This window comes from Apteryx mantelli, chromosome 7, assembly GCF_036417845.1.
Source record: "Apteryx mantelli isolate bAptMan1 chromosome 7, bAptMan1.hap1, whole genome shotgun sequence".
NCBI classification, from domain to species: domain Eukaryota; kingdom Metazoa; phylum Chordata; class Aves; order Apterygiformes; family Apterygidae; genus Apteryx; species Apteryx mantelli.
The window spans coordinates 38,908,573-38,922,023 of NC_089984.1; the positions used below are offsets into that span (position 1 = coordinate 38,908,573).

At 38.8% G+C, this 13,451-nt stretch overlaps 1 protein-coding gene across 1 annotated transcript in view; it reads left to right on the top strand.

The window, feature by feature from the left end:
• The window catches only part of SEC23IP (SEC23 interacting protein), a 28,390-nt gene extending 23,774 nt beyond the window's left edge, over positions 1-4,616 (top strand). The window contains exons 18-19 of the mRNA XM_067300321.1: positions 545-645; positions 3,454-4,616. Coding sequence (XP_067156422.1) covers positions 545-626 — 82 coding nt within the window. The 3' untranslated portion in view covers positions 627-645; positions 3,454-4,616. The remainder of the gene's footprint in view (positions 1-544; positions 646-3,453) is intronic.
• The last annotated feature ends 8,835 nt before the right edge of the window (positions 4,617-13,451 follow it).

Genomic DNA, 13,451 nt, shown 5'->3' on the forward strand with positions numbered 1-13,451 from the left:
AATATAGCCTATTTACAAGCAAGTGCCAGCCAGAGAAGGATTAGAATGTTGCTGATAGAATTGGGAAGGCTGAGTTTTGACATTGGACTAATAGGTGCAGTGGAGCAAGTGAAATAAAAAAGGCTTGAGAAGCTGGTGGAATGCAGGAATATGCAGGAGCCCGTGGCAGACAAAAAGTGATAGAAGAAGACTACCTGAGGTGATTTAAACCAAATAAATAACATCAAAGCAGCGTATAGAGAAGGGGATTTTGAGTTACAATGTATTAAGTGTTATAGAGAACAGATGAAAGAATTGCAGTAGTAAAAGGTGAAGCATAGGCTAGGGCTGACAGCAGAGCTGATGTAAAACTGATGAAGTATTGTGGTTTGAAGGAAGTTGGTAGAGGCAAGATCACATGCCTGAAAGATAAGGACTAGGGTGATAGGTCCTACAAGCCGTTTAGAGAGTTGGAATCGGATGAAGCGTGCCTTACAGGAATTATAATGTGGACTACGTAACACCAAAATAACACTTTTTTTTTTCTTCTCTTAATTATTTGTAGGGAATCTGAAGACACTGCCTTGCTGTTTCTGAAAGAAATATACAGAACTATGAATATCAATCCTGAACAGCCACAGCATTGATGTATAGATACATGAATTTGTAAGTTTGTTCTAATATAACTTATGTATTTTATCAAATTCAACTGAAACTTAGATCTCTTTACTTTTCCTGTTTCTTTTGAAATTAATATTATGAAGCAGGCAGCTGCAAAGTATCATTTTGATATTGTAAAAAACAGATTTTAATTTTAAGTGTGGAGGAAGTTTTCAGGGTCTTCGCTTTCCCTTCCCCAAAGATATCTGATGTTAGAGGCTTTGGTAGGAGGTAATAGTTGCCAGTAAAACTCTAAAAAATGTGATCTGTCTTCACCATGTTTTCTCCATCAATCCAGTTGTACAGTGATTGTTCAAGTATAGGGAAGTTTAGTGATATTAGATATGATGAAAGTTTATTTACAGTGCAGTAGATTGAAGAACACCAAGAGTGTTCAAGCATTGTAATGTGCAAGTTGTTGTATTGGCTGAGTCCTGGTTGATCGATTGTGCCCATACATGCCTGGGAAAAAAGTAGCCTCTCTCCTAGGGAGCAATTAAACGCTGATCTTGATAAACTACTGAATGAGACCTTTATATGTGTCATTATTTTATTATGTTCACATGACTTAAGAATTTCAATAGAACGAGTAGAACAAGGTAGCATGGAATTTAGTTCACTTGGAAAAGAAATTAAATGTACAATACTGAGTATCTTAAGTCTAAAATATACTTGCAGATATTTTTATTTTAAGCTGTGTGTTTCCTAATTAAGCATTTGTATTGTACCAGTTTGCATCACTGGATCTTGTAGGGAAGACTATGTCCTCTTTTGAGAGGAAAAGGGAAAGAAATAGCACCATAACACCATTTTGGAATTGCACAGTAAAGTAGTTTGTGATGCGTTTCTCCATTTTTTTCAGAAGAATTGATAATGGAAAGGTACATAAATACTCATATGAAAGAAAATACCTTAATTTTTCAGAGGAATATTCTAGATATCTCTACTACTATACAGTTCTAATAGTCTTCTGTAATGGAATGCTTCTGATGGTCCGTTGATTAAATAGTTGAATAGTGGCAGAATTGTTCTCTGCTTTTATTTCTTTATGTCTGCTCAGGGTGAAATAGTATGAAGCTCACTGCTACAGAAATAACTTTCTGTGTCCATAGGGAGTGGGAACTGGTAATTTATCACTACAAAACTAGAAGTGGGTTTGTTGCTTAGCTTCAGCAAATGGTGGAATAATTGTTTTTTTGTTTTTTATTTTTCATTAAGAGCTGCCCAGTGCATTACTCACAAGGATGATGGTTTATCAGGAAGTCATGCAACAAAGCACAGTCAAGGATGTCTGTGTAGTTGCAATACCATCAGGAGTTGCTCAGAACTTGTCTCAGCTCTTGCTTGACTGACTAGCATTTGACACCAGGATTCATATTCCAGAGGTTTAAATTGAGGGGTAGCTAGGGCCCTCTGGGATGCATTTAATGGAGAATAGTATCTTGGGACTGCTGCATGCTACAAGGCCACAATCTTCTTCTTCTTTTTTTTTTTTTTTTTTTTTTTTTTTTACACAAGAAGAAATGTCTCCACACACGCTAGGTAAAACATTCTTGCAAAAGTCTTCATCGGGAGGCAAAATGAGAAATTCTTCCTCGGTGTTAGACAACAGTCAAGTTGGGTTAAATCCAAGTACTCATCCTTACTGAGTTATGTAGCTCATATGGTTTCAAGGGGTTTTTTTGACCTCCAAATCTGAAGGGTGGCAGTGTGAGGGTGGTGGATTATTCTGCAGTGTCTACAACAGCAACGTCCGTTTACCCATCTAGAAGTAGATTATGTGAAGAAACAGCTTCCCTATGATTGCTCAAGGGAAAGAGTAATGTCAGAGGTAGCTGTGGCCTTAGTGTTCTGTTCTGGGATGTTTTTTTTCTTGACATCTACTTATAACTTAACTAAGTCAAGTTGGTAGTGTTAACTATCTTAGCTAAAATTACTTATGAATAAATTGGTTGCCTAAGAATTGGTGAGTAGCTACCTATATTTGTTTGTTCACTGATTAAGTAGTCAAAATGGTATTAAAAACACCTTTTTTTTTTTTTTTTTAAGAATGAGTGACTGGATTTGCCTCTTCTAGATCATCTTGAAGCTGTTATTTGTGAAACAATAATACAGATTTTTGTTTAAAAAGTATAAATAAGTGTTTGGGGCAGCTTTTTAAATGAATGATTTGAAGACATTTTTGTGCAAAATATTTCCATTTCCTGTAGCTATTTTGATTAAGAATACCTTGTTTGAAAGGAAAATTGAAAATACTAATATATTTATGTTGAAGTTGTTTTTTTTTCTTAAAAAAAAAAAAAGGCTCTTGCAAATGATAGTTTTGTCCTTCTTTATTAAAACATGGACCCAACTAACAGCTTATTCTTTTTACTATATTCGGAGGAGTATCTTTCACTGTGCTGGTTAGAAGAGTTGTTTAAGACTTAATGTACTTACAAACACATTACATGTTTAATGTTTATTATTTATATATATATTTTTTTACAGCTATTTTTGGAGGCCCCATTGAGGGGAAAGGGGAGGGTGGGAAGGGGTGCCAGCATATTAAAACTCTGATGTATGAATTAGAGCAATTTTATTTCTATCTCTAAATACTACAGGATAACCTGTACCATAAGTTAAAGACTCCAGTAATTAAAATGTTTAATGAGTGATTTTTTTTTTTTACTGATGAAAAAGGTGTACAGTTTTTATTTGTTTTTAGATCTTTTTCTGTCATTTCAAAACTGAATATTGGCATGTTTCATTTTTGCAAGGATAGAAAACTTGATGGTTTCACATATGTACGTGTTCTGTTTTCTCTCTGCACAGCCAAACCTGTTGCTCTGACAAACCTGGTGGAAGAACAATTTGAAGAACCTCTATTATGTCCATAGCTACAGGTGATGGGATAAGAGTTGGACTTTTTTCCCTGCCAGTCCAGAACTCATTTGGATTCTGCTGCTTTGTGTCACTTCAAGCAAATTTAATTTTTGCAAAGATCAACGCCATCATTCAAGAAACAGAGTGATGCAATTTTGATCTTAAATCAGTATGATTGTACAGTTGCCAAAGATAAAGTGATCATCGAAGAAGTATTTTTGGCATGCAAATAATTATTCTCTCCTTTAGCTATCCTGTCTTAGCTGGTTGTCAAACGTGTTGTCTATCAAGGCAGCATGTCCTTTATTAAAAAGGACTTGTTGAGAAACAGCAATAATCTGCTTTCCTTGAAACACCTGTTGGTCCACCTTTTAAAAACAAAATGTGAACTGTAGTTATAACCATCTTAAATGCAAATTACATGAAGCTGTTTATATTTACTAAAAACTAGCAACCAGAATCATTTTCTTACTATTGTAAGTGTCATATGGAGATTTTATAAAGACCTTTTTAAGCCTCTGTTAGGGTTTTTTTGGGGGGTGGGGGGGTTGTTTGTTTGAAGAGTAAATGAACCTTTGCTGAAAATGTTAGAAGTTTGTTACAGCTAGTTCAGTGTTCAGGTCCCCTGAAATGAAGCGAAGAACAATTTTAAATGACACTTTGCTCTGGTAATTAAGGTAATTTTAGTGAATTTAGTCTGCAGCTGTAAGAATTAAAATACTTACCTTGACCTTACAGTTTAATATCTCAAAATAATGTAAATAGAGGAACCTGAAGCTTATGGGAGCTAGATGTAACAGTGTAGGTCCAGACCCATAATCCAGATTCCATTTTCACTTATTGGAGTTGAGATGAGTTGGGTGGTGTGAAATCCTTTGAATTTGTCTCTCTGAGTATTGAGCTTCTGTAGCTTTCTTCTGGCTTCAACTTACATGCAAATTGTGACTTTTCTTAATGACCTAATCTTAATACTGACTGTTTGCTTCTGTTATTGCAGTAGGTGCATTTTGAAATGCACTGGATGTAGAGTTTTTTTGTTAGCTTAGTATATGTAAAATACACATTTTTGTTTATCTATTTGGGTTATTATAATTAAAAATACCTCACTTCCAGCGGGTCTTCAGAGCAAAATTTTGTACTTGATCATAGAATAGGGTGGAAGACACGTCTGGAGGACACCTGGTCCAGCTCCACTGTTCAAAGCAGAGCCAACTTAAGTCATGTGGCTTAGTGCCTTGTTCAAGGATGGAGATCCATCACCTACCTGTCTGGACTCTGTCCTAATATTTGACTACTATCATTGTGAATTTTTTTCCTAATATATAATTGGAATTTCCTGTGTTGGCTTGTTGTCCATTGCCTCTTGTCCTTTCTCTGTGCACCTCCAAGAAGAGTCTGGCTCTATCTTCTCTCTACCCTCCCATTAGATAATTGAAGACAGCAATGAGATTCATGTTCCTCCCCCTACTTCTCCCACCCTTTGGTTTCTCAAGGCTGAACATTTTCCTTCACATCTCCTTGTATGCCATGTGCTGCAGCCCTCTAGTCATCTCGGTGGTTTCCACTGGATTTGCCTCAGTTTGGCAATGTTCTGGGAAGCAAGTCTGTCAGAGGAAGTTTTTGTCTGAGAACAACATATTTGTATCTTTGTAAATTAACCTCCAAAGACCAAATTTTCTAAGCCTTAGAATTGCTTTGTTAGCTAGAATTCAAATAACATAAAAAAGAAACCACTGACTGCATTTTCATATTAAGGTATAGAATGGAAAGTTATACACTCATATTTATATCAGCTCTGTGCAACACTGAATAATCTGATGAATATACTTAAATAGCTCTGAGAGTGCCTTGTTCATTTTCTTCTTTTACTTAAAGCTGAAGGGCTATGATGCAGCCCTCTGAGAAAGAACAGCAGCACGAAGGAACAGTAAAATTGCTGTTGCATGGGGGACTCTGGCTGGTATGGCGCAGCACTTTGCAATGGAAGGATACACAGGAGGATGTTTCAGGTGAATGAGGACCATCTGGAGCAGAGATATATGTTTTAGGAGTATAGTATTAAAGTCAGTTCTTGTAAATAAAATGACTGTAACTACAGTAACGGGCAGTTCTTAAGCAAATGGAAGTTCAGAGATGAAACTAGGGACAAATGCCAGTGTAACCAATGATGATATGAAACGCAATGAAAAATTGGCAGCCCCATTTTTTTAAAGAGTAAATTTGTATCTGCTACAGACGCGTGTTTCTTTCTCAGCAGAAATCTTCCTAGTGTCATATCAACTTATTGGGCAGACCATGTACAGCACAGCCTCTGGTATATGCCATTGCAGATTTTATTTTTTGTTTATATTTTGGCTTTTATGTGTAAGGAGTAGTAGGTTTTAATCAGTATATCAATTGCTGTTATAAATTGATTATAAATGGATTAATTAATATACAACACTTAAATGAACACTAATTCAAATTTTAATTAAGCCACATACAAAAATTTAAAGTTAACATTTATTCTTTGGCAATGAGGGAATAAGGCAGATTTTAATCTCTGCCAAAGTGATCATAGGACTACAAGATTGTTTTCTAGAAGACTATTACTTTATTTATTTTTTCATCCAATGTGTGTGTTAGCAGTGCATAATAGCAAAGGAGCACGAAGGGAAATTAGCTCACCTACCCCATAGTTTTGGGACTTAAAGCCATCCCACAGCTACTCTGCTTTCTGCAGTCTTCACTGTCTTTCCTTGTCATCTGCCCATGTCCATAAGAAAATGTCTTCAAAAAAGCCATGTACTCCTCCAAACTTGCATCCTGGTTCTGGAACCTCTATAGGAGAAAAGAGGGTTGAAAGTCTAAGGTGAAAATATCTAAATCAACTTACTGAAAAAATGGATGAAGGCTAAAAACCTGGTAGAAGGGGAAAAAGAACAACCAGGGTGGTATGCTGGGAGGGAAGAACAGCTCTTGGTTCTGCCAAGTTGTTGGTACTTATAGCATTTATGTGTAGCAGCATGAGTGGTCCTAATCGGAAATCAATATTCTTATGCTAGGTGTTTTAGGATCCCACTGGAAAAAGCAGTTAATCATCTCTGCTGTTAATTTTAAGAGCTTCAGTGTGTATGTGGAAGCTGAGGCATCTTCCATAAAGATAGAAAAGAGAAAAAGATAACACATTTTCTATCAGCTGCCCCTACTGTCTGTATAGAAATTTGACTGTGGACTTTAACATATTCAAGATTTCCACCTGAGAGAGGGGTAAGTACTGGCTGCTTTCTGCTGCCTTTATTACAGATCCACAGCTGCCACAGGTGATGAGGATGATGTGAAAATGTAGACTGCAGTCATGAGCAGCCCTATATCAAGTGGAGTCTATGCTAGTGGGCTCATGGGAGCATTCAAAGATACTGGAGAATAAACATGGTGTTAGGTGCAAAATGATACTGGTAACGTATGCCTATCCTAAGGGGTAACTCCTGGTGGGGTAGTTGCACTAGGCTGAAGCACTGTTCAGTGTTTAAAACATTCTCTAGACAGCTAAATTACCACATTGCCACATTAGTTTATGCCAAGACTAAAGAGAACAAGTCTCTCGTATCAGAAGGGTAAAAATGTGTGACTAATTCTTGCTGATAGAAGCCACCTTATATAATGCAAAGTAAAAGATTAATTTCACCTTCTGTAGCTCTGTGGCTTTTCCTAAAGAAACTTTCTTTTCTTTCCTACTCCTGAAATACGGTGATGTTACCTGGGGACTGATAGTCATCACTGAAGTCTTGAACGACAACAAACTACTTTAGCAAATGCTGCATACTCAGAAAATGGGTCATCTGGGACATGTATAAGATGCTCTAACATGTCACCTGTGTCCTGGCCTGCTGGTTGGAGACTCTCCCTTATTTCAGCAGCTGAGGGTAGCTGAGCTACTTACATCAATATTCCCTCAAATGAGAACAGTTAGCATAAATGTGCTAAGGAGGATCTTCTGAACTGAATGCTCACTTTCTGTGCTGGTCTGATAGAGTCTGACTTTCACTTATATAATTGGAGACTGTCTTTGTGCCCTGTCTTTTTCTATGTGGGTTCACTAATGATCTGAAGACTCTGGGCAAGATAGAGTACTTAGTTTAGTGAAAGCACAGGAAAGGTAGTGCCTTACTTTCACTCTCTGAGGAAACTCTGTGTTAAATGGCATGCAGTACTTCTAAATAAGATTGTATTTGTAAATAAGTTCATTGAAGGATGAAATGTCTGACAGATTTTTTACAAAAACAATTCGTTCTCCACAGGATGGATAACATTATGGCAGAGAAAATGTGCAGAAACAAAAGGTTGTTGGTGAGTTGCACAAAGCTACAGAACAAGTGAATGGCACAGGCATAAAAAGTAAATAGGATGGAGAATAAATTGAAAAAACAGAAAAGTGCAAAACTGTTCAGTCTTCACTGAAAGGTCATGCCTTTCTAGATATTCATTTCATATGACTGTCCAGACTCTACTATAAGCAAATTTTCCATTGAGGTCTAAATAGAAAATTAATTTTCATTTGAAAAAGTTTCTAAATGAGTTCTAAGGGAAAAGGAGCATCTCTAAGAAATCCAGCACCTTTCCAAATCATGCCCATTTCAACAAAATTGAATCTTTCAGTGACCAGGTGCTAGCCTGTGGAGACCCAATGTTTGAATATGAATGAGCATTCAAGAGCAGCCCTTTGAAGTGCTGCATTTCTCAGACCTAACTATTCTCAGACATTCTTTTTAATCATCATTTTGAATTAGGACATGTTCCCCAATGTTAAAATAAAAAATGAGAATATGCTGTGAATTTCTGCTTAACGGGGAAATTCTGATTCATATACCTGTTCTGATTTCAGTGCTCAGAAGCATCCTTGGCATAGTATCTGCAAATAACTGAAATGGTATAAGTCATTGTCAGTTTACTTTGATGTAAGAGGAACCGACAATCTGATTGTTGTTTTCAGACTCTTGTAACAGCAGCTGTTAACATAAAATATGAGCTTGGCTCTAGATTCCTATCTGATTTTCATAATTGTAAATCAGGATTAACTTCCTAGAGGCTAATGGAACCACTCCAGTGTAAATAAGATTACAAACAGGCCCACTGGGGCTCAGCATTTCTATTGAGTTAGTGAGGTTTTTTTATTTGCTTTGGACTCAGAATACTAATAGTCTCTTCTAAAGTATTAGCTAATAAGGAATATAAATTTCCCACGGCACAGAGGTGAAAGAAAGTAGAAGACAGGCTCTGGGTATCACAGACCTCCTGGTTGTCTCTCAGCCAGAAGAGGGAAGCATGCTGAGGAAAGAATGAGCATTACTAACTACAGTTAGTAATGACAGTTAGTATGAGCATCACTACAGTTAGTAATGGTGCATCAAAATTGGGAGTAGTTTAGAGCATCCTTGACCCTGCTCACACACTTTGGACCTGAAAATTTAGCATTTTGTGAGCTTTATGCTCTGTTGCTGAATGATGAAAACAGTGGCATAAAACAAGAATCTAGACATTATTCACAGAATCACAGAATGGTTGGGGTTGGAAGGGGTCTCTGGAGATCACACTGAAGCAGTGTCAGAGCAGGTTGCCCAGGACAGTGTCCAGCTGGGTTTTGAATGTCTCCAGGGAAGCAGACTCTACGACCTCTCTGGGCAACCTGTTCCAGTGTCTGATTACCCTCACTGTGAAAATGTTTTTTCTTATCTTTAAGTGGAATTTCCTGTATTTCAGTTTGTTCCCATTGTCTCTTGTCCTGTCACTGGATGCTACTGAGAAGAGTCTGTCTTTATTCCCTTGCATCAGGTATTTATACCACTGATAAGGTTCCCTTGAACCCTTTCCAGGATGAACACTTCCGGCTCTCTCCTTCTATGTCATGTGTTCCTATCCCTTCATAATCTTTGTAGTCCTTTTCTGGACTTGATTCAGTAGCTCCATGTTTCTCTTGTCCTGGGGAGCCAGTATAGACCCAACACTCTAGGTGTGGTCTTGCCAGTGCTGAATAGAGGGGGATGATCACCTCCCTCAACCTGCTGGCAGTATGCTTCCTAATGCAGCCCAGGATGCTGTTGGCCGCCTTTGCCGCAGGGCCGCACTGCTGGCTCGTGTTCAGCTTGTTGTCCACTAGGAGCCCGAGGTCCTTTCCTGCAAAGCTGCTCTCCAGCAAGTTGCCCCCCAGCATGTGATGGTGCATGGGGTTGTTCTTCCTGAGGTGTAGGATTTTTACTTTTGCTGAACTTCATGAGATTCCTATCTGCCCCTTTCTCCTGCCTGTTGAGGTCCCTCTAGATGGCAGTGCAATGTCTGGTGTATCAGCCACACCTCTGAGTTTTGCAGCATCTGCACTTCCTTTTAGAGTTTGTTCCTAACTTCAAAAGCAACCTGTGCCTTTCACAGAGAAAAGCTAACACTTAATACTTTACCCTCTGCCTGGAGCCAAAGAAGTCCACCCTGGTCTGCATGAGCACAAGTTAGATGAAGGAAAATCCTCCTGTCTTTCATGTAACTCCCCAGATCCAGGATAATTCTCCTGTAAATCTGAACTGAGTTTTTTACTTACATTTCCAGAGTTCAGTAAATCCACAAATTTACAGTGAAACAGAAGAAGTTACTAAATGAGGTAAAAAGAAAACTTTTGCATGAGCCTCTGGAAGCAAAACTATCAACCTTTGTCCCATTCCATCTTAAAGGGCAGAAACCATGAAAACAGAATCACAGTATGGTTGAGGTTGGAAGGGACCTTTGGAGATCATCTCGCTGACCATTCAAAAGCTCCATTAGGATAAAGAAGCATAACCAGCATCTCAGCATTTTTTCAATGCTGTCAGCATTTTTCAACTGTTTTGGGCAGATCTCACAGTAAAACATGAAGTTCTATTTTATCTTGTTGCAAAGCCCAAAGAACAAAATATTTGTCTTATTTCTGCAGTGAAAGTCTTCAGTGACCTGAACGGAGGTCAGCCTTAGTGCAGATTTTCATTGCAGCATCAAGCTGCTTGAAGGATACAAGAACCCTATGTAATGCACCTTCTTGAAGTTAAAATGCAGTTCTCTCCAAAGTGAATGAGGAATGGTGCTTTAAGCTTAGTGACTTAATGATTTGTAGCTCATAGGATTCGTAATGTTCTCTGTGCAGTGGGATATCCAGATATGATTGTCCTTTCTCCAGTTTTTTGATCTGTACAAAGGGCTAAGAAAATATGGCTTTGAATTTCTAAGTAATAAGCTCTAGATCTAGCAGCCTCCAGGGAGGCCCTCTTCAGTCAAGTGGGAGGGAAGCTATAGAACGGGATTGAGGCAGAAACAGATCTCAGATTTCTGTCAATGTAAAGTAGCCAGCCTTGGGAAAAGCGGAGCACAGCCCTGTAATAACAAATACTTTCACTCTTTTTCCCCATAGCTTCTCTGTGGAAACCACATGTGGAGAAAATAATGACAATGCTGCTGAGTGAAAAACTAGAGTTGCAGCCATAGAGTAGGAAAAATAACCTCAAAAAGTCCTTCATGACGCTGGCACTATTTTTGCAAAATGTTTTGGCTAAATGGTTTGTTAAGAGATCATTTTTCAGCCCTGAACTCTGTCAATAACCAAAATTAGATTTGTTTTTCAGACCATCCCTCATACAAATATATGTGGTTTTAGCTGCTGGAAGATCCTTTCCTAATAGGATGGCAGTACAAGTTTCACTATTGATTGAAATATAATGACATCTCATACTGAATGATTTATAAAATACTCTCAAGAGATAATCCACTAAGAAAACTCTGATGCCTGACAATAGTAAAAAAAAAAAAGAGCTATTAACAGAAACCAGTAACTGAGCTGAAAGAGTTACTATATAGGGCTTACAGTTAGGTATAAATAAATATATACATAAATGTATGTGTGTGCAAGTGTGAATTATAGATGTATTCTGCATATAGTAGAGGTCTCAATTTACTGTCTCACTTCATCTGTTGTTAGAACATGGATGAAATTGAAGAACAATGCAGATTTTGTATGTATCAAACTTTAAGAAAGTTTAGCTCCCAGTGTGAGATCAGGCCAGATCAGGATTAGTCATATCTCCTGGAAAACATTCATAGGAGGAAGAACATACCACCTCTGGTAACAGTAGAAGAAAGCATCCCTGGACCTCCCTTGCTTGGAGGAACAGCTTCCCCAAGCTGTTCCCCATCTTCTTTGGCCACTAAAGTGAGAACTGCACCTCACAGAATCACAGAATCGCTGAGGTTGGAAGGGACCTCTGGAGATCATCTAGTCCAAACCCCCTGCTCAAGCAGGGTCACCTAGAGCACATTGCGCAGGATCGTGTCCAGGCATGTTTTGGATATCTCCAGAGAAGGAGACTCCACAACCTCTCTGGGTAACCTGTTCCAGTGCTCTGTAACCCTCACAGTAAAGAAGTTTTTTTCTCATGTTCAGATGGAACTTCCTGTGTTTCAGTTTGTGCCCGTTGCCTCTTGTCCTGTCACTGGGCACCACTGAAAAGAGTCTGGCTCCATCCTCTTGACACCCTCCCGTTAGATATTTGTACACATTAATAATTAAGATATTTGTACACATTAATAATAACTCATCTGTTATCACCATTAGTAACAGCAAACTGCAGGGAAGGAGGAGCACTGCAGCAGGAGGAAAGCATTTGGAGTGGGCAGAGGGAACCAGCCTCCATGCAGCGCTGCAAACGGCTCTCCGAGCAAACAGCCAATTTCTTTTTACTAGCACAGAGGCCTCTTGTATTATTACCAGAGTATGTGGTACGTGAAATATGGTGGCAGGGATTGATCTAACAAGACTGGCCACAGAGGAAGAAGTGTGATGAATGGGAAAACACAGCAGCACTTAAAAGGAGGGCAAGCAGGGAAAAGGCAGATTTCAGGGTGACAACCTTGCTCAAGCAGAGCAAGAGCAAAAATGAAGTCTAGATGTAGAGATGAGAGGCACAGGTGAAGATAGCCTATGGGCCACCTGGGATGCAAACCATGGGGTGAAGCTCCTAACAGGAAGGGAGGGCTGGGGATCCACTACAACAAAAGGTTGACCAAAAAAATGTGTGACATAGCTAATAACCCACAGCCTGGAACCAGCGCATGGCATGCTCTGATCCAGTGAATCCCCTTCTTCTGTACAGAAGGAGGTAAATTCCCTGTGGCTATGGGAGCTGAGGGATCACATAAAAAGAAGTTGAAGGGATGGAAAAAGATTAGACAGGCAGCATTGCTGCTATTACTCTTACATAATATGGAAGAGTCTGGAGTTAATCTGCTGTCGCCTCAGTCTGCAGACAGGTGGAAGGCTAGGAGGACAAAACGGGGATTTGCCTTCACTGCTGCTCAGATCAGACAAGCCTGAATTACCTGCAATAGATATTGCAGAAGGAAAGAGAAAAAGCAGACCTGAAGATGAGTGTTTCTGAGAAGCAGTGGCACATGCCCATCTCAGACTCACCTGCCCTTAGGGCCAGGGTGGGTGAATGGCAGACACAGGTGGTTCAGGCTTACATTTGCTTTTTGATGATGATAGATGCTCACTGTTTGATCATAAATTCAATCTGAGCTCATCTCAAGGCTGAAGTATTATTAATTGGTGATAATTAAGGCTGAAATTTATAACCTGTGTCTGTAAAATGGCTACTGTGAGGTAGACTGATATCTTTCAAGGGTAAAAACTGACACCTTATCTTAACAGCCTTAGCTATGGACAACTGTGTGATTCCTCACTTATCGGGTTTATTGCTAATTCCAAATGTTTAATACAGTTTCTTAAATCTTTAGCAGCACAGGGGTATGTTCTAATGACTACCTCAGGAGAGCTTTGTGGTTATAAAGTGGCATCACAGGCAACTTCCGTGAAACTCTTGGATTATATAGTACAAGAGTGACAGGATAATTCAAAGTCACTGTATTTTACCTCCATACTAAGATTAGCTGCCACT